The 21770-nt window shown below is 39.4% G+C and overlaps 3 protein-coding genes across 6 annotated transcripts; 2 read left to right on the plus strand and 1 right to left on the minus strand.

Moving 5' to 3' along the window:
- The first annotated feature begins 970 nt into the window (after positions 1-970).
- xcr1a.1 (chemokine (C motif) receptor 1a, duplicate 1) lies at positions 971-2677 on the plus strand. Its single transcript, XM_033622492.2, has 2 exons — positions 971-1079; positions 1246-2677. Exon 2 carries the CDS (start codon positions 1263-1265, stop codon positions 2271-2273), a length of 1011 nt encoding a protein of 336 aa, XP_033478383.1. The 5' UTR covers positions 971-1079; positions 1246-1262; the 3' UTR covers positions 2274-2677.
- Positions 2678-5466: 2789 nt separating this feature from the next.
- On the plus strand, positions 5467-13892 carry LOC117253702 (uncharacterized). 3 transcript variants are annotated; one of them, XM_033621319.2, is made up of 14 exons: positions 5467-5652; positions 6073-6268; positions 6400-6539; positions 7155-7249; positions 7350-7705; positions 7796-7842; positions 7970-8023; positions 8130-8195; positions 8625-8708; positions 8861-8952; positions 10180-10238; positions 12548-12718; positions 12821-12864; positions 13016-13892. In XM_033621319.2, exons 1-14 carry the CDS (start codon positions 5620-5622, stop codon positions 13130-13132), a joined length of 1554 nt encoding a protein of 517 aa, XP_033477210.2. In that variant the 5' UTR covers positions 5467-5619; the 3' UTR covers positions 13133-13892. The 3 variants fall into 3 exon arrangements, with proteins under 3 accessions (XP_033477210.2, XP_033477207.2, XP_078024855.1); XM_033621316.2 differs by having other exon boundaries at positions 7350-7842; XM_078168729.1 differs by lacking the exons at positions 10180-10238; positions 12548-12718; positions 12821-12864; positions 13016-13892 and adding an exon at positions 9141-10142 and having other exon boundaries at positions 7350-7842.
- Positions 13893-16967: 3075 nt separating this feature from the next.
- On the minus strand, positions 16968-21755 carry LOC117254386 (uncharacterized). Of its 2 annotated transcripts, none has more exons than XM_033622632.2 (8): positions 21545-21755; positions 21140-21262; positions 20387-20551; positions 19737-19841; positions 19499-19645; positions 19236-19358; positions 19094-19144; positions 16968-18993 (listed from the first exon to the last, which is right to left on the minus strand). In XM_033622632.2, the coding sequence occupies exons 1-8, from the start codon at positions 21621-21623 to the stop codon at positions 18221-18223; spliced, it is 1566 nt and encodes a 521-aa protein (XP_033478523.2). In that variant the 5' UTR covers positions 21624-21755; the 3' UTR covers positions 16968-18220. The 2 variants fall into 2 exon arrangements, with proteins under 2 accessions (XP_033478523.2, XP_033478522.2); XM_033622631.2 differs by having other exon boundaries at positions 21125-21262.
- Between the last annotated feature and the right edge of the window lie 15 nt (positions 21756-21770).

The raw sequence follows: 21770 nt of genomic DNA on the forward strand, positions 1-21770 counted from the left end.
TATTAAAAATCTAATTAATGAAATTATCCTGCCCAAAATGTTTTCTGTGGCTCTGGGTGAGCTTTGTCAAGTCAGTAAAACACCAGAAACCTCATTTTGAGCTTGGAGACTAATAAAATTTAAAAAGCTTGTGTCACAAACTGGTGGGCCTGGATTTTAAAAGACACGAGCATTTACCATGCAAGGAGGGTCTGATGAAAAGATGCTTTTCAGTTTCAATCAATCTTATTTATAAAGCCCAATGTGATATTGGGCTTTATAAATGAGATTGATTGAAACTGAAAAGCATCTTTTCATCAGAAAAGCCCAATATCACAAATCACAATTTGCCTCACAGGGCTTTACAGCATATGACATCCCTCTGTCCTTTGGACCCTCACAGCGGATAAGGAAAAACTCCTCCCAAAAAAACCTTTAACGGGGGAAAAAACATGCTATTGGTTGCGTTATGGTAAATGTGGGATGCTAGAGTACCCCTTTTAAATCTAATTTCTTATGTTTCATTATGCATCGCTTAAAGTGTGGATTCATCCTACAGACCAAAACACCATCCTTTTCCTTACCTCTAGTGGTATACAGCCATGCAGGTGGTTTCCTTAAACTTCCCCATTTTTTGAGACACGTCCCTCTCAGTATTTAAAACTTGTGCATTTTTATTTTGACAAAATTAAAGACATTTACAACACCTTGATGCAGAAAAGGCTCAAAATCTTCAGATGGAGGACCCCAAAGTCCGCCATGTCAAATGTGTCTTCCATTAAGAATTTGATTTAGGCGAAGTTCTTCAAGTGAATATGAAATCTAAAAGGCAGAACACATCCTGATATTTTGCAGTTTGTGTGATCTAAACTTTTTTTTTCTTTGATGAGAAAGTTGAAAATTTCCATTCTCAGACCACAAAAACAGCCACATCAACAAATTCAGCTGAGCTGTGACAGAAAGGTCAGGCTACTGGAACAGAAATAGGAACAGAAATCATTGCCTGTCACAGGGTTATGAAAGCCACTCCTTGTCGAGCTCTCTCTTAAGTTGTCAGAAGGTGTCACATCCAGCAGCATATCAGTCCCATCAAGCAAGAGGTAGGTCCATTTTTTACGTTTTTTTTTCCACATTAAGTGCAACCTCTCTGGAAAAATACTTTCATTGTTATAACTCTTTTTTTCCTCTGTTGATTTGCCTAAAACAATGAAATGAATAGAAGGAACTTACATTAATGCATATACTAATCCCATTTTCCTTTTCTAGGATCCAGTTAAACAGCAATGAATTACTTTTTCAATGAAAGCCAGTATGACACTGACTACGAGGATGAAGTCTGCGAAAAAGCTGAGGTGGTCAAATTTGGATCCATTTTCATTCCTGTGTTCTTCTTTGTTGTGATCATGCTAAGTCTCATGGGAAACATCCTTGTCCTTGTAATCCTGGCTATGTACGAAAACCTCAAGTCTCTCACCAACACTTTCATCCTAAACCTTGCCATCTCTGACCTCGTTTTCACCATCGGTCTCCCCTTCTGGGCAATTTACCACATCTGGGGATGGCTGTTTTCAGAGGCCCTCTGCAAAATTGTCACTTTTGTCTTCTTCACTGGATTTTACAGCAGCATCCTCTTCCTGACCATCATGACCATCTACAGGTATCTGGCCGTGGTCCACCCTCTGTCTGACCTGAGCACACCAAAACTCAGCACTGGGATTTTTGTGTCTTTCCTACTGTGGATAATCAGCATTGGAGCAGCCATGCCTTCCCTGCTCCACAGCTCTCTGGTCTCGATTCCCCACAATGGTTCACAGTCCCTGGGCTGTGAATATGATTCTACCCTGTGGAAAAACATCAGTATCTCCCAACAGAATATTTTCTTCTTGGTTGCTTTTACAGTGATGGCTTTCTGCTACATTCAAATACTAAGGAGAATCACAAGAACAAGATCTCACACAAAGAACAGAGCAGTGAAGTTGGTCTTCTGCATCGTTGCTGTGTTCTTCCTCGGCTGGGTGCCGTACAATGTGGTCATCTTTCTGAGGATCATGGCTGACAATTTGGTTGCACCATTTGATGACTGTAATGCAAGTATAGACCTCGACTATGCGTTCTATGTGTGCCGGCTCATTGCTTTCTCCCACTGCTGTCTGAACCCTGTCTTTTATGCATTTGTTGGTGTGAAGTTTAGGAGTCATTTGAAGTCTCTGCTGCAGCGAATGTTCATTTGCCAAAGTACAGTTGAAGAACAGCAGGTTAAAATGCGAAACTTCTCACGTGGATCATTGTACTAGTTGCATTTCCTGCTGCACTGCAAAAATCCAGTGTGCATTTGGTAAAATTTGTAGCAAGCTGCACTCAATATTCAACTCTGACTTTTTGTGTTTACGGCTGTGTCTGTGTGTGTTAAATTTCATCATTTGTTTACATGCAATGCAACTTGAATTGTTCCATATGTTTATTTATCAGCACTTTGAAAGGATGCTATGTTTTTTATGGCCATGTAAAATAATATCATCAGTCACAGTGGAAGTGGAGCCATTTTAGTAAATATATGTTCACAGTGCAAAATGATTTATTATGAAGTTCATTTAATATTATACACACTCTCATTTTTGTGAGAGTAAGTTTTCTCTTATGTATTTGCATTTCTTATTCCCTCTGTGCAATAAAGACGATATTGACTTTTTTCAACTGACGACATGTTTTGTTTTTCTATTATGAGCCGCTGCCAAATGGTTGAGATGTCAATTAATAGTAAATTGAGTCTGAATTAAATGTCCATTAACAGCAAATGTATGTGTTCAACATTAAAGATCAATAAAACACATTTTAGTTTCATCAGACACCTCTCCCTGTGGACAAGAGTAAAGTGTTAAACCTGAGATAGAACATTTAACATCAAACACACTGAAGATAGCAACAAAAATAACTAAATGTCATAAAAAGAGCAACAAGTAATTTCACTAACAAAACCCATGCCAATAGAGTCACTGATTGCAATTAGTTCATTATGTATAAAGAATCATGGGGATGAGGGTTGAGGGATGGAGGGAGGAGGGTTGAGAGATGTGGGATGAAGGGATAAGGATCATGGGATGGAGGGATGAGGGGATGTAGGGACAGGGAAGGAAGGAGGGTGGAGGGAATGATGGAAGAAATTAGGGTTGCAGGAAGGCTGAAGCTCAGAACCAGGGAGGTTGAGATAGAATGTGGGAATCATCTCATCACCTGCTCCACAAAGGATAGTGCCTCCCGGTGATCCCTGTATTCTGTGGAGAGAGAAAGGGGAGCGATAATGGCAAAAAGAAAAATAGAAAAGAGGTTTTGGGGGTGAGGGATGTGAGAACAGAGTCAAAGGGGAGGGAACAGATAAAGTGTGCTTAAAGACTTTTAGTGCAGAAATGGATGAGATTGAGGCGTAGTCTTTATTCCCGAGGAAATGGACGCTCTATGGTACTTCTGGGCACAACTTTTCAGAAGAACTTCCTGATTGATCAGAGTGATCATTATTATACTTACAGTTGACTCTGCTGAGACATTATTAGTAGCACTTGCATTGAAAATGTTTCAAAATGACCAAAAGGATTATAGTGATGTGATACTGGCAACACTGAAGTTGCAAAATTCTCTATTAAAACTGCATTTGACAGGTTTCTTTACCCTCATGTTTACCATAGAATAAAAAATTATCTTTCACATGTGTTTCTGAATGAGGGTATGATTGAATGAATGCCTTTACTGTCACTGCATGTTCACATACAATGAAATCTTACAATATAATGACGAAAACTCTGTCTGTGGGTGTGTCCGTCTGTGTCTCTGTTCCACGTTTTTCTCCTCACTGACTTGGTCAATCTATATGAAATTTGGCACAGTGGTAGAGGATCATGGGAGGATGCGAATGAAGCAATATTACATCAATTGGCCAAAGGGGGGCGCTATAGCAACCGATTGAAATTGCAAACTTTGAATGGGCATATCTCATGCCCCGTATGTCGTAGAGACATGAAACTTTGCACAGAGATGCCTCTCCTCATGAGGAACAAATTTGCCTCAAGAACCCATAACTTCCGGTTATATAGATTTTGAATTTTTTGAAAAACACTTAAAATCAATCTCTTCCTAGGAAGTTTGACCGATCTGCATGAAACTCGGTGAACATAATCTAGGGACCTCTTGGCAAAAGTTGGAAAACTTACTGAAACTGAGCTTCTATAAGGCAATGAATATTGCAGAGGGCGTGGCTCATCACATAAAGGTGTATAACATCTCAAGGGTTTCACCCATCACCACGCAACTTTGTAGGCATATGACCACACATAATCTGAGGGGACCCCTCCATTACTGACCCCATCAAACAAAATGGGGGCGCTAGAGAGCTAATTTCTTATCTAGGCCTAACCGCCATATCGATTTTTACTAAACTTGGTAGATATGTAGAACAGGACGCCTCAAGGTGACTGGAGAAATTTAACTCTAATTGGCAACTGGGTGGCGCTATAACAACAGAAAAATGCTTAAAAATGGCTAAAATGTGATCGATCGCTGTGGCTCCCCCTGTGGCCCAATGTTGTTATTTTTTTCTAATTTTTGGTATGACTAAGTCATGGTACGGTATGCTGTACATAATCACGGAAACTGTCAGTGTGTCATTCTGTCAGTCAGTCATTCTGTCTGTCCCACGTTTTTCTACTCACTGACGTGGTCAATCTATGTGAAACTGCACATAGGCATTGAGGATTGGCATAGGTAGAAGGTGACAAAGCTACCAATGGGTATGGACTAGTTTACTCTAATAAAAGAAAAAACTGTTCCATTCACTCTGCCCAAACACACACTCACATACCCACACATTAAAATGCGATAAATAAAGGATAAAGGATTAGCTGTAGGTTAAAAACTGTTCCTCAGTCTGGAGGTGCTGCATTTCAGGGCCCTGTAGCTTCTTCCCTTTCCCGTCCCCTTCCCCTAGCGTTTTATTGTATTATTGTGTGAAGCACTTTGTGTTGAATTAAGTTTGATCGACTGATTGACTGACTGAAACAATACTGCAAAATACAAATACTTAAAAATACAAAAACGTCCTGGCTGTTTAAATAGACATTTAAATTCAAAGCACATGCATATTCTACATTACGTTCCAAGGAAAGAAGCTAACAGCACTTCTCTGTGTCATTATGGATTGATTTTGAATTCACAGTTATTTTGATTTGATGCATTCATCAAGCAACAGCTGTTCTCCCAGCACTGCAGACTCGGATCTGTGCTGTGTGGAGTGATTGCAGTAGTTTTAGACCAGAGCATTTGAAGAACCTGGATGCTGTTGGGAAACCCTCAAACCCTGAGAATATTCTGAGACACAGGTCTAAGCCGCAGCAAAGGGAAGCTGTATTTTCTTTATAATTTAGCTGTCCAGTGGGTGGGTTCAAGCCGTGCACTTAGATTGCCCTTTCTAACTTCCTCCTTCTTTCTGCTGAGGTGTTATGTTGCTCTCTCTAACACACACTACATGCCGGATTGTCCAGGAGGCAGGATCCCTTTCTTCAGAGACATTCCTAAGATTTCTTTACTTTTCTAGAGACTTAACCATAAAGTTCTGAGTGTCTTTGGTTGTATGACATCTTAACTTGTGGTTTCATGATATGGGACACTGTATACAAATATTTTAAGGTAAGAGAAAAGGAGTTGTCACTATGGGTATATTGTTAATTATTTACCAGTGAGGTCTTACAGCACCATAAAGCCAAGTGTGAATTTGATCAAAACAGTGAGAGAGATCTCTAAATGCTAAACTACCTTTAGGCCTCATACTGTTTAAATGTTTTTTTTATTTCAAAAAGAAATTAATTGTTGACTCTTTATTCTAGCAAACTGCATTTGCAATTGCACAATTGCTACAAAGTTGAAGAGCTGACTTTAATCTTACAGTGTTTACATGTATATTGGATGAAGAGTGTGGGGATTGTTGCTCTGTACTGCATTGTTTAAAAGTTGGGGGACTTCAGTATGTATTATAATGTCACCATCCCCAGGTATTAATCCCCAGTGACTGCATGTTAATGTTAATGAAAATGACATTTTGTTTTACAGATGTGGTTGTGGATTTTGATTGGTCTTAACGTCGTCACAAAAGTGCATGGGTACGCAAATGGTTACTTCCCAGATTCATGTGGAAATATGTTCGTTAACCACAGGGGTAGAGATGGGGTGCAATATGTACCTCAGAACACTGAACTGCCCTTTACGATGACTTTAACCTACAGCCAAAAGGGAGACCCTATCAAAGGTAAAGAGACTACTGGATCCCTTTTCTTGAAAGCTTGTTTATCAGTCTTTGTTGCGGTGGTTATTCACCAAGTGCAAGGTTATCTGTCTACATTTTCTGTCCCACTAATGAACCTTAAAACCATTGTCCAGTGACTCTCAAAAGAAAACAATCTGCAGAGTTCAAGGGGTTTATGTTGGAGGCTTGGACGAACGGCACAGAACATCCTGTTGGAAATTTCATCTTGCTTGAATCTGATAAGACTCGACTCCTGAAATGCCATAATATACCAGTAAGTAACCATTCCATTTCAAAATGATTAGAGGTAATAAATGCGCATTGAATTGATTAGTTGAAGATTCACATTTCTCATTTCTATTTTAATCAACGATTTTAATTGACGTTACCCATTGGTTTGTGGACACCCGTTTTGAAGCCTCAAGTTTGACAATCTGTCCGTCGCCATCTTGGTTAGTTTTGGGAGCCAGAGGTGACCATATCTGGGCAAAAGGATTGAGCTGTGGATGAGCAAGGGGTGGATCTGACTGAGAAATTGAGGAAACTATTGGCACACAGCCTGTTATCAAAAGTGGTCTACCCTTAATTACGCGTAGCTTTAAGTCTTAATAAAACGGGGTGAAAGTGGGAAATGACATGTAGAGACCATAATCTTTTGTATCAGGCTGTAAACGTGTTTATTTCTGCTGTAAAGTTGGGCATTTTAATAACATGGGTGTCTATGGGGATAAACTTGCCTCTAGCAAGCATTCAAAAAACTGCAGTTTTCGGCACTTCCGTACTGGCTTCATTTTTCAAACTCTTGAAACGAACATGAAGTGGAAATTGAAGATTAAAGCCTTATCAAGCCCTCATGTGGATGTTTCTTTACTTGTGTCTCTCTCCTCAGGGCCAGGCTGTTTCTCAAAGAAACAATCAAAGAAAGACTTTGATTCATGTTAACTGGACGGCAGGCGGACAAGACATCACAGATATCAATTTTAGGTATTCATACACTTTGACTGACCTCCAAAAGTCAAGATTACTATACTCTCCTGAGCAAAATGATTAACGTTAACATCTGTGCCTGTCTGATATGTTTCAGAGTCACATTTGTTGAGTCTTTCAGCAGATTCTGGAATATGGTGAATTTTAATGTCACTTTACCTTCACCCACCACGCCCTCACCGAATGACACAACGCCAATGACTACAATAAAAAATACAACACCAGGTACTACAACAGAGATTACAACGCCAAGTACTACAACAGAGACTACAACACCAGGTACTACAACAGAGACTACAACACCAGGTACTACAACAGAGACTACAACACCAGGTACTACAACAGAGACTACAAAGCCAAGTACTACAACAGAGACTACAACACCAGGTACTACAACAGAGACTACAACACCAGGTACTACAACAGAGACTACAAAGCCAAGTACTACAAGAGGTACTACAATGCCAAGTACTGCCATAAGTACTACAACATCAAGTAGTACAAGTGAGGCTGATTCTAATACTATAAATCTAACTACTGCAGAACCAAGCACGACCACTCAAAGGCCCGGACTTTTAGACCTATTTAAGGTAAGGACAGACGCAAAAGCGGACTTGATTGATTTATTTTTGACATTGTGCCAAATCTATGCATTAATATATAAACTTCAACATCTATATTTACACAACTCTTTAATGTGTCTCTTAACTTCTTCAGGGAGTAGGTACTTCGGTGATGAATTTCAGAAGCGTGCTGGTGCTACTCAGAATGGTACGGTATTTAAAAACTCATGTCACACCCAGTAGATGTCATTACACATAGTCCTGCCAAAAAAAAAAGCCAGATTGTTCATTTTCATTTCTCTCTCTCTTATCAGGAACTACCTACTATATTAATGACCATGACCACCCTCGTTAACAGCCTCTGTTCTCATCCAAATAAGGTAAGGCATGAGTTGGAGAACTTGTGCTGCTGTTGTGACTGTTTTTGGTTGTCATCATCCCGCAGTCTCGTAATGTTTCCTGTGACTCCCTCATGCATAGGAAGATAATTTGAATCTGGTGCTGAAATGGCAGACCCCGCTACTAACAATTAAAATTATATGGAGAAGTAATTACAGAATTAAAAAGTGTGTGAGATTTCAGTGGATATATTAAAAGAAATTAGATATAATAAATAGGGTTTCTTTAGTGTAAAGAGGGTCCATTCAGAATGGACCGCGACCCACCAGTTGGGAACCACTGCTCTAAGGCATTCATAGGCTCAGTCAGTGTCATTTGCTTACGTGTCTCTGCCTTTAAAATCAAAAACACAAAATCAGTACTAATTATTTGGAGTTATTAAGATGGCTGACACTTTATTTGTGTTGTAGGGATTAAAGATATCATGCTGTCTGCTTTGTGCAGCAATTGAGATATCAGCCCTGGTCTTGTTTTGTTTGGCTGAGCCCATTAAAGTAAGTAAATAGGTGGTGTACAAATGTGTATTTCTATCCAAATGTTTGTATTGTAAGAGGTTATATTCGATGTGTGTATGAAATAACTGTGTATGTGTGTGTATGTGTGTGTGTGTGTGTGTGTGTGTGTGTGTGTGTGTGGGCATGTTTAGGTCATTCTCCTTGTTCTTGTGTGTGTGACGATAGTAATAAATTTCGTGGAGCTGGTAATCGTCTGTCTGCCAATTGGACCCAGTCATGAACTGTAAGTACAACTTCTTCTCCGTCTTGTAGCTTTGACCAGCAGGTAGAAGATACCAGAGAAAATGAGTGTTTTACTATAAATATTTGTGGTTAACTGGCTTTTTCAGTCATGTTCTTATGCATTTTCACCTGCTTGCTTTGCTGTTTACTCAATTGAAATATTTATACATACTTTAAAACATGCAATAGGGATTAAGGAGGAAATCAGCACAATAATGTGAATCTTTTGTGTCTAAATGCTGTTGGTTTATGTCGATAGTGGTCATGGGCTTTCTGCAGCAGCACAGAGGGGGGGTTGTGAGGAATGGGTGGGTTGTACTGTTTTGTTTTGGTGGAGGGTTTTTTTGTGTGTGTTTTTGTGTGCACACAGGTACATGCATACGTGCTTTTTAATTTTTTTTCTTCCTCTTTTCTTCTGCCTCATGTGTACTTTGGTTCACCATATCAGGGCATAGAGCAGATGTGTCAAACTCATTCTAATTCATCTCTTAGATGGGCCTGACCAATAAAAACCACCGCACAATAACCTATAGTATAAGTAACATCAGCTCTAATGTTCTCCCTTTTTTGTGTAAAGAATTACAAGTATATTACACAACAGACGAACAGTCTGAGATGTCTTAAGAAAAATACGTGCAATTTCAACAGTATGTCTCAGTTTTTCCACATTCAGTGAGTCCACTTCTCACTGTCATTACATGTCCATACATTTCCTGATACAGATTGTTTTAAACTGAAGCTGCTGATTGACAATATTTTGCACAATGTTTAAAATCTTTAAATATGGTCACAGTAAGTATTCATTGTTACATCAGAGAGCTGTGTTCTGGTAGGAGTGGAAAAGCCTCTGAAGCAGAATTTCACATGAAGCAGGCAACACATTGTTGAACTTGCTGCTGAAACCTGGCACCTCTTAGTCTAGTCATCTAGTAGCCGGATTGGACCCTTTGGCGGGCTGGTTCTGGGCCACGAGCAATATGCCCCTGGCATAGAGCGTGGGGGTGGAGTGGGTTAGTTGAAGGAGAACAGGGGAAATGGTGGGGAACTGTGGTATTACACTTCACCTTTTGTCACTTGTATGACTGCAGTGGTGGTTTCCTTCCTTTATACAAACAATAAACAACTGATCACAAAAAACCCTCCTCTTCCTCTGCTTGAACATTTGAATTGACCCTTACATCAGTACTTTTCACAGAACTGTTTTTGTTTCTCTTTTGTTCTGTTCAAGGAAGGAGATCTCAGACATTACAGTCGAAGGGTGCTCTGTCATCCATAGCATTTTTACAAGTAAGGAAATTGATTTTAAGCATTTGAGTAAACTTAACTCCTGACTTCTCTCTGCGAGAAGACTTGAGAAGGTCTTTAAAGGAACAGTTTGACATTTTGAGAAATACACTTATTTGCATTCTTGCTGAGAGTTAAGGACAATTCATAGTTTGCGTGGACATGTAGGTATGTGTGGGTCATCTGCCCAAATTTGCAGAAGTATGCACTTAACTAACTGTGGATGTACTAGAAAAGCAAACTGGGCTCTTGTTGGATGTGTGTGCTGTATCACCCCGCCGTGGTCCTATGCTGATCAAGCAGCTGCACACATCATTGTCTGCTTTTGAATTTTTCGTGCTGCTCAGCCAAATACACCAATGAAGAAGCTCTCCTTCTCACTGCCTTCTGTCTAATGGCTACAGCCAGCAGCCAGTTAGCTTAGCTTAGCACAAAGACAGGAAATAGTGGGAAGCAGTTAGCCTGGCTCTGTCCAAAGGTGACAGAATCATCCTACCAGCACCCCTGAAACTTATTTATTAACAGTTTGTTGTTAAACACTGCTGATCTTACTATATAATGATGAAAACTCTGTCTGTACAGTCATGTTAGTGTCCACAAGGCGTGCTTCATAAATGATTATTAGTTTTATGATTCCTTGGAAAGGAGCAACCTTCAGCTATGTCCACATTCAGGTCAATGACTCACCCAGTTACCAAACCTCCGCCAAGTTATTGAAGCACATCTATCGGTCATTTAGCTACTCATTAAACTCACTGTAAGTTCCTTGTTGATCAGCACAGCACTGATGATGTTGCAGTATTTCCACATTCATTTTCGCTTTGATGCTCCGCGAAATATTTTGAGTTATTTTGCACGGTTGAGTTCTAAATTCATTTTAATGCCATTTTGACAAGATATATAACAAGTGGCTTTAAACATCAGTTATGAACTCTTTTGCTTTGTAATTTTATCTTACTATATAATGACGAAAACTCTGTCTGTGTGTGGGTGTGGGTGTGTCTGTGTGTCTGTTCCACGTTTTTCTCCTCACTGACTTGGTCAGTCCATGTGAAATTTGGCACAGTGGTAGAGGGTCATGGGAGGATGCGAATGAAGCAATATTACATCAATTGGCCAAAGGGGGGCGCTATAGCAACCAATTGAAATTGCAAACTTTGAATGAGCATATCTCATGCCCCGTATGTCGTAGAGACATGAAACTTTGCACAGAGATGCCTCTCCTCATGAGGAACACATTTGCCTCAAGAACCCATAACTTCCGGTTATATAGCTTTTCCGCCATTTTGAAATTTTGGAAAAAAACTTAAAATCGATCTCTTCCTAGGAAGTTTGACCGATCTGCATGAAACTTGGTGAACATAATCTAGGGACCAATATCTAAAGTTCCCTCTTGGCAAAAGTTGGAAAACTTACTAAAATTGAGCTTCTATAAGGCAATGAATATTGTGGAGGGCGTGGCTCATCACATAAAGGTGTATAACATCTCAAGGGTTTCACCCATCACCACGCAACTTTGTAGGCATATGACCACACATAATCTGAGGGGACCCCTCCATTATTGACCCCATCAAACAAAATGGGGGCGCTAGAGAGCTAATTTCTTATCTAGGCCTAACCGCCATATCGATATTTACTAAACTTAATAGATATGTAGAACAGGAGGCCTCAAGGTGACTGGAGAAATGTAACTCTAATTGGCAACTGGGTGGCGCTATAACAACAGAAAAATGCTTACAAATGGGTAAAATGCGACCGATCGCTGTGGCTCCCCCTGTGGCCCAATGTTGTTGTTTTTTTCTAATTTTTGTTATGACTAAGTCATGGTATAATCACGGAAACTGTCAGTGTATCATTCTGTCAGTCAGTCATTCTGTCTGTCCCACGTTTTTCTACTCACTGACGTGGTCAATCTATGTGAAACTGCACATAGGCATTGAGGATTGGCATAGGTAGAAGGTGACAAAGCTGCCAATTGGTATGGACTAGTTTTAAATGAACTAAGCAAATCCGATATAACATGTTAATTAGTGCTAGCGCATGGACAGAACTCCCTTACTTTTCACTCTTTAGGCTAATGCTAAGCTAACCAGCTGCTGGCTGTAGCCACATATTTACCAGACAGATATGAGAGTGGTTTCTTCTCATTTAAATCTCAACAAGAATGCAAAGATGCACATCGCTCAAAATGTTGAACTACTGCCTTAAAATAAGTCAAGCTAATCAATGTCACAGCTGGCAACATCTCTTCAAATAGGCGAGCTGCTGTTGCCACTTCAGTGCTCTGATTTCTAAATCTGTTTCACACACAGTTGCTGTCATCGTTGTTAGTGTTTTGGACAATGACAGCTGTGGAAAGAAGAGGAAAGATTCCTGGCTTGTGAAAGTGACGATCGCCTTCACAGTGTGGATGGTCCTGTTTGTAATTTGGGTTATCATAAGATGTATTCTCAGAAACACAATACTGGGAAGAAACAAAACAGGTGAATGACTTGTATAGCACTGTGTGAACATAAATGATAATATAATACAGTATAGATTCTTATGAAGAACAAAACAATATTTGTCACCATTTCCTGTTGCAGGGAGTCTAAAAAGCAGTGAGAGCTGGAAGCGACAAAGAAAAAAGGTGAGTCTGTCCACATCATGACATAACATGACATGACATAACATTAATAAATAAATGTTTCATATGTTGTTATAACAACTGTCTGCACCATAACAATTCATGTGCTACAGTAAAAAATGTGTTTCATCTCCACTGCACCTCTGAATTTCAGAAGAAGCCCAGTGCAGCCGAAAAGATTTTTTCTGCTGCTTCCGCCCTCTTCTTCTTTGGAGCCACATGTTTCGCTGTCGCTGTCACTGTCGGGATATTTTGGTGTCAGGAAAAGTAGGCCTGTGCATGAAGGTGTGCTGGTACTTTGTTTGCATGTAAGTTATAGTTGTTTATCAGTTTCATGTAGTTTTTGTATTTTGTATTTTTAAGTTATTCATAAATATGAATTTAATTAAAATCACAGATTCCTTACTGCAGTTTGCACACTTGTATGCATGCACATGCTTAAAAGGGCATACTTTTATTTTTATATGAGTAGTTGTGTTTGACACTTGTTGCACTATTCTCTGTACTCTGTTGTTTATTCATTTACTGATGCAATGACCTGAAAATTCCCCCTCTGTTGGGATAAATATCTGTCTAACTTTAACTAAATAGCAGCTTCTTTAAAGTCATTAAAATTCAAGGGTGTAGGTTTTGTTTCAACATTTGGGGGACACATATGGAACGGGGGATTTGGAGGTTGTCCCCCAGCAAATTTTAAGCAAGTTATACGATTTTGAAACTTAATTTCCTGCATTCTGGTAATTTTTTTGTGCACGTGAATATTTTCTGCATCAATTTATGATGGAAATGTCTTTGATTTCTTCAAAACAAAAGCCCTCTGCTTTCATGTCTTTGGGGGCTACAAATGTCTATATTCTAAATATTGTAGCGTGATGTGTCCCCTGCATCTCCCCCAGAATGTACACCTGTGACAAAATGTATGTTAATGTAAAACTGTGTTTGCCTGTTTGGTACCTCGTGAGCTGTAAATAAAACACATGTTGATGATTCCAATCAAACATTATCAATAAAGCTACATATTTTTGCTGGACTGTTGAATTTCATACCAGCTCATACCAATTAGACTAAACAGACTGGGTTATGTTTCAGTGTTTACACATATTACATTGCAATTTTGTTTTTTTACTTTCCAAAGAAGTTTAAAAAATTAGGTCGTGTCACTTCTTAACAGAGTTATGCCTGTCAACAAGGTCAGTCTGCAAATATTTGCTGAAGATACGCTCTCTTATAGTTATGTATCTCCTTGTACCAGGCACATCCAGAATATTTTAGTGGTGTGATAATGCCCACAGTGAGTAACTGTATGGCATGTGCTTCCCTTATGAAAAACAAGCCCAGCTTTACTTCATGTAAGTGAAATACTGTATTCATGAATGGTGTAAGAAGGATATAAGGCCCCCGCTCATGACGTGGATCTCCCCTTGTGTTTAAGGGCAAAGGTAAGTTAAACAAAGTCCACTGCAGTACGTAATATGGATGATAAAGTCTGTGTCGGTCTGCTGACCTCATGACTCAACCTGTTGTTGCTCGCGCCAGGAGTATCTGAGGTCATGGAAATGATTAGTTCACTGGTGAGTAGTGAGCAGTGACTAATTCAGTAAGGTTATATAAACTGTGTCATGGTGAGCGATGTGAAATAATTTAGATATAAAGTTTTATTACAAGTTGACTTTATATAATCATATCAGAATTATTCCACAAAGAAAACAATCAAGATAACATGATAGGCAATTCAGTAAATAGCAGCTGTGTCTATTTATTAGTCCTTGCAATTCTTGTGAGAACCACACTGTACACGAGACGTTAATGATGCCTACACTACATCCTTTATCTTTATTACACCTTTGTCTCCTTTTTGTTCTGGACTGAAAAACTATATGATAACTTCGTGGACTAGCTTGATTTAAAGTGTTGCAGATCACTCAAGTTACAGAAATCCAACTTCAAGATTTTAGCACAAGGATTGACCTTATATGACCTCTACACAGAGAGGTCTAAGAATGCAGCAGGTGGGGGCCACTAATATTTTATTTGCAAGAGCAATGCTTGCAAATCTACAGAGTTCAAAAAGAGACATTTACAAATAAACAAACATTCATACACAAGGCAATTCAGTAAATAGCAGCTGTGTCTATTTATTAGTCCTTGCAATTCTTGTGAGAACCACACTGTACACGAGACGTTAATGATGCCTACACTACATCCTTTATCTTTATTACACCTTTATCTCCTTTTTGTGGAGATAAAGGTAAACTGCAGTTGTTTACTATATAAACAAATACCTCTGACTGTAAAAATAAATCGGTTAGTGTCCACAAGGCGTGCTTCATAAATGATTATTAGTTTTATGATTCCTTGGAAAGGAGCAACCTTCAGCTATGTCCACAGTCAGGTCGATGACTCACCCAGTTACCAAACCTCCGCCAAGTTACTGAAGCACATCTATCGGTCATTTAGCTACTCATTAAACTCGTTGTAAGTTCCTTGTTTATCAGCACAGTACTGATGATGTTGCAGTATTTCCACATTCATTTTCGCTTTGATGCTCCGCGAAATATTTTGAGTTATTTTGCACGGTTGAGTTCTAAATTCATTTTAATGTCATGTTGACAAGTGGCTTTAAACATCAGTCATGAACTCTTTTGCTTTGTAATTTTATCTTACTATACAATGATGAAAACTCTGTCTGTGGGTGTGTCTGTGTGTCTGTTCCACGTTTTTCTCCTCACTGACTTGGTCAGTCCATGTGAAATTTGGCACAGTGGTAGAGGGTCATGGGAGGATGCGAATGAAGCAATATTACATCAATTGGCCAAAGGGGGGCGCTATTGCAAACTTTGAATGGGCATATCTCATGCCCCGTATGTCGTAGAGACATGAAACTTTGCACAGAGATGCCTCTCCTCATGAGGAACAAATTTGCCTCAAGAACCCATAACTTCCAGTTATACAGATTTTCTGCCATTTAGAATTTTTTGAAAAACACTTAAAATCGATCTCTTCCAAGTTTGACCGATCTGCATGAAACTTGGTGAACATAATCTAGGGACCAATATCTAAAGTTCCCTCTTGGCAAAAGTTGGAAAACTTATTAAAACTGAGCTTCTATAAGGCAATGAATATTGTGGAGGGCGTGGCTCATCACATAAAGGTGTATAACATCTCAAGGGTTTCACCGATCACCACGCAACTTTGTAGGCATATGACCACACATAATCTGAGGGGACCTCTCAGTATTGACCCGATCAAACAAAATGGGGGTGCTAAAGAGCTAATTTCTTATCTAGGCCTAACCGTCATATCGATCTTTACTAAACTTGGTAGATATGTAGAACAGGACGCCTCAAGGTGACTGGAGAAATTTATCTCTAATTGGCAACTGGGTGGCGCTATAACAACAGAAACATGCTTACAAATGGCTAAAATGCGATCGATCACTGTTTTTTTTCCTAATTTTTGGTATGACTAAGTCATGGTATGGTATGCTGCTTCAACAAGGGCTAGCCGCACCTTGTCCATGTGAACTACCAGTGCGCCCCACTTTTAAGTCAATACAACATATAAACACTTTAACTATCTGCCTTTCAACGTGCTACCTCAACCACTAATGTACAGTTTTAGCCCACTAACTATCCCACTATTGGCAATGGCGCTACTATACTTTCAATAAAACAATCGTACTTTCAAATTCACAAAAACTCTGTCTGAATTCATTGCTCTTCTTAATGGGTTCAGTTGACTATTTAATCTGCAATTTCCTATGACTTGTATCCCAAACACACACCATGTGAAACTGTACATGGGCAACTGTGCACTCAATGGGTATGGACTAGTTAATCTACACATAAATGGTCTTGTACTGAATCATACTTGCTAACCTGTTAGTAAATCATTTAACTTCTGTTGCTTTTGTACAGTTATAACCTGGTTCCAAGGCTGGATACTGTACACATGTGGGTCCGTCACTATCACCTAAACACTACTTATTAACAGCAGCAGTGCTCTACAACTGTTATGAAGTCAGCTGTCATCAGTGGACTTTTCTCTGCAACTGAGCACCAAGAGGAAGTACAACTGTGTGTTACATTAATTATTAACTCTTCTAGTTATCAAAATAATCTTTATTGAAAATATACACACATTCATGTGAGCAAAACAAATTTCATCTCATCAGAAAAGGAGGAATGAATGGTATCATAGGAAAAAACACTTACCTGTATTTTTTTTTTTTTTTTTTGCACAAATCTTTCTGCAAGAAACCTCGTTTGACTTCTGTTGTCGTCAACATACAATATCAAGTGATTGATGAATGTTTTGGCTCAAATACAGTCTAATCTTTTCCATAGGAGTGTTTAAGGCACATTTCGTGACTTGCTGCCAAACATTTAGTAATATTCATTTATTACAAATTCAAATCACCTGATAAGAACCTGCATGTTTCCAAGGTCTGACACTGTAAGTACATCTCAGTGGTTTCTTGACAACAGGTGCAAAAAAACAAAGCTTTTTATCTTCAAAATATATATATATATATATATATATATATATATATATATATATATATATATATATATATATATATATATGTATATATACAAAGCATTCAAAAATATTCCAATCTAGGAAAGACAACACAAATATACACATTCAGGAAAAAAACAAAGAATATAAAAGATTTATAAAATATATCTCATAAAAGCCAGCACTCTGGATAAGATGGATAGTTAAAGCAAACTTTAGTGCAAATCCAAATGTGTACACCAGAGAATTAAATGAAGGGAAGCACATCTCCATGGGGACATTAAACAGAAATATATAAGCCATCAGTTGTCTGCAAGGTTTGATACAGACCAAGAAACATGAACACCTAAAACAAAAGCTGTCGTCAGAAAACAAAACTTTTTTGTTTTATTTTGAGCCAGTGTAATCCATGCTAATTATTTAGCCTTTTAGAAGGGTTAAAATCAGTTGAACAAAGTGCTGTCAATACAGATTCATGACACAAAACAAGGATACAACAAATTAAGCTATAGATCGTATGCTAAATGTCCATGAGAACATGGATTTCATATCCTTCTTTGGAAGTGGAATGAAGGTGGGACATCCTTATGCAAAAGCCTGTACATGTATGCATGTATAAAAAAAACATCAGTGCTGGACATTTTGTGAGCAGTTAAACTGAATCATCAACACCGGACTGCAGCATGAGAACAATCTCATCTCAGACAGAGAGAGATTAACACAACCTTCAAACATTTTCACTCAAGTCTACATGTGAAATGTAACAGCACACACACGTTATATTTACATGTTCTTCCCAAGCAGGATCAGGCTGGTCCAAAGTGGTATTCTGATGTCATCAGCATCCTTTCTGCTCTACTTCCTTCTCAAACACCACAGGTAAAATAAGATGGGAGATGCGGCTCCACAGTCCACCAAACTTGTCAATGTCCATCTCATTGAAGGCAATCTGACTGCTGGAGTCCACCAGCCTTTTCTTGAGATAGTCTTGCACCAACTCCTCCACTTGCTTCAGATTCTGATCAACCTTGACCTCATCTTGAGGAAGTAGCACAGTAAACAACAAAAACACCCGCTTGTATGCGGCGTTCTCGTGGTCACAGTAGCGATAAAAAATGAGGGTGGAGCCCGGAGGCAGCTCTTCGAAGCGATGAATAACGGCCACGGGTTTGTCACCGTCAAAAGCCGCTCGCAACTGGCTGTCGATGTCCAGCTTCACCTCATCGCTGCCCTGGCTGGCTTTACTGGCTCCATCGATGTGGAGGACAGAGGCATTGAGGGCAGCGGAGAAGGAGGAGGCCAGCCCCCGAGCCAGGCAGTGCAGTGTCCTCTCAGCCCTCTGCCCTGCAGTAAAGATCAGACTGACTGGCTCTGTGGGCTGGGCTGTCTGGAGGTGCTTCTCCAGGTGGATCTTGCTCCTCTTCCACAAAACAGGCCGCTGATTTGGGAACTGGGCCTCAAGAAGAGACAACTGATCTGCAAACCTTTCTGATTTTACAGCCCCGGATGGAAACTTTCTACTGTCTGCAGTCTTTTTTATCTTGTATGCCAGCAACACGGCAGAACAGAACAGCACCAGGAGAATCAAACGCCATAAACACCATATGACTCCTGGAAAGACACAAGGCCATATTCAAATGTAGAATTGCAACACATGTAGAATAAGCATCTTTGGGTTCAAAGATAATGTAATTAAAATACTATAGCTTACCTCTACAGGAATACCCAGAGCTTGTCTTTGTAACTGGCGTTTTCTTTACCCCTTGCAAAAGAAAAAAATCTCATTAAATCAATGTCAAACACGTCACAGCTATATTAGATGTTGTTGAATTATTAAGTTGAAGCTGGAATACCTTGTTTTTTGGGCTTAACAGTTTCTTTTTCTGTTGGAATGTTATTCACACGTTGTCGCGTTGTGTAGGGTTTCTCCGAGGCTGGATACGCACCACGGACATAGTGGTTAACTGACGGTATACCTAAAAGTGAGGCAGAATTTACTGATGTAAAAATCTGATCGTTTTTAGAAATGTAAATCCACTGAGGGTGAAGATGCCCAGACCAATTTTCTTGACAAAAGTGGGGGCGCTAGAAATCTGCCAAAATGAAAAAACAATACCAGTGCTCCTGCCTTTGGCCTCCATTGTTTTCTTGTAGTCAGCCATGCTGGTGACCTTAGGGATCGGCATGTCATGTCTGTTTGCCGGAGGTCTGATTTGTGTGGCAGTCTTGGTGGGGGCTACTGGTCCTTTTGTTGATGGTTTTACTGAAAACAAGCAAGCCAGATTAGAACAACTGTGTTATCCTCTCTTGATGTAATCACTCCCATGCAGACAAAAGATAGAGCCTTCTCCTACCTCTCGCTGTTTTCATCCAGTCTGCATCTTCATTTACAGCATGACGGGGTCTGCAGCACTCACCGAGGACGACTCGTGGGGATAAATTCACATCTCCAAGGGCGCCTGATTTATACAGTGGGAAAACCTTGATTTAAATAAAATCACTAAACTGCCTGTGATCAGATCTAATGGCAGCAAGAAATCAAATCAATCAAAGATAAGTTAACTCACAGTTAAATGATCAGACTACACAGAGATGCCACATTAGAAAGCACTTGCATGCATAGATAATTATTAGCTAAGTAATCATTCATTTAATAACATCTGCTTTGGTGGACACACACATCACTGATAACATTTTGGCTCGTGCTGAAACAATAAGGCAATTAACTGGTTAGTCGATCATGCAAACATGTATCAACAATTTTGATAACCAGTTAATCTTATAAGCCATTTGTCAAGCAAAAAAGCCACATTCGGCTATTACATCTTCTTAAGTGTGAGACTTTGCTGCCTGTTTGAGTTTTATATAATTTTCAATGATATACATCTATATTGTGAACAACTGACAACTGACAGTTTTTTAAGAATTCATTAGATGAATGATAGAAAGAAAATGGGCAAGGCGCTAATCAATATCCAAAATATTAATTACTTGCAACCCTAACCTTGGCATATTTCTGGTTGCTCAGTGCCATGAGAGGAATCCTGTATAAAATCCATTTCCTGATCTTCATTTTCTTCCAAATCTCCAACTGATTCCATGTCATTCTCATCCCCACTGTCGCCCGCTGCTCCTCCAGTCCTCAGCCGACTCTTCTTGCTAGGGGACTCTGTTAAGTGAGAGATAAAAAGTATTTTTACACCTGAATAGTACAGTCTGAGGGTTAACTAGGTATATACTGTTAATTTAACGGTCCTATGTTGTAAAAAGTCAGATTTCCAGGGTTTGTGTTTTTTTCCATATAGAGCGAGTACAGATGGTATATAAACAATGTAAAGGTCTCAACACGCTCAATCCAAGACAAATGCACCCAGTCAATATTCAGAAACTTTGCCTTTAAATGAGCCACAAGGGCTTCCTTGAAGTTGTGATGTCACAACTTTGTTACAAAAAGACAGAAGGTGCCACTACAGTATCGCTGCAGTGACACTGTAGAGACACTGAAAGCGCAGATGTGGAAGACTCTGAAACACTGTCATGTCAGAGCAGATTGGGTTTATGTGGGGGGAAATAGGTTTAAAGAAACAGCCGCTAAAAGGTTGTTTTTACGACAGGGGGTCAATACGGGTATATTCAGGCAAACAGCAATAGAAAAATAAAGTATTTGTTAAACATTAAAGCATGAATACTTCTAGTTTAAAACTAAATGAATTTGAAACTGAAAATAAAAATAATATGGTACCTTTAAGCAGCCCACCTTCATCCTCTGAGCCATCCTCCACGTCTCTGGAACCATTGACAGCTACAGCAGGAGCTTGGTTTTCTGTCCTCTTTCTGGTCCTCTTCAGGGGACCCCTGGGGGTCGGTTCATAACTCAATACTGAGACAGAAGCAGAGGGACGTAACGGTTATCAAGTTGGTGGTTTGATGTCATCAACTTTTGATAATGAATAAAATGCCAAAGAACTCCTTCAAGGACGTAACGTTAAATCGCATTTGCTCATTTGTAATTTTCTAGTCAACACGGATAAAATCAGCCAAAGTAAGTTAAAACTGAAACTGAAGGAGCTTTGTCGTTAAACTCTGAGTGAGCTTCAGTCAGCTAGCTTCGAGGGCTACAATAGCTAAGCTAATTTAATTTAGCCATAGTCACTTTGCTCACCTTTAACATTACCGGAAGAATGCCTTGCTGATCGTCTCAACGGGCGAGACGCCTCTTTTTCAGAAACCCTGGAATCCATTTATGATTAAAAATCGACAGATGCCAAAAACATCAATCAAACAATACGACGAAACATCGTGCCTACAAACAGACAAGCTACTGACTTCCCTATAGCTGTAGGGGAACCATTTTGTGACAGGACGCCGGAAACGTTCTATCACTTTTA

This window comes from Epinephelus lanceolatus, chromosome 6 (genome assembly GCF_041903045.1).
Source record: "Epinephelus lanceolatus isolate andai-2023 chromosome 6, ASM4190304v1, whole genome shotgun sequence".
NCBI lineage: Eukaryota > Metazoa > Chordata > Actinopteri > Perciformes > Serranidae > Epinephelus > Epinephelus lanceolatus.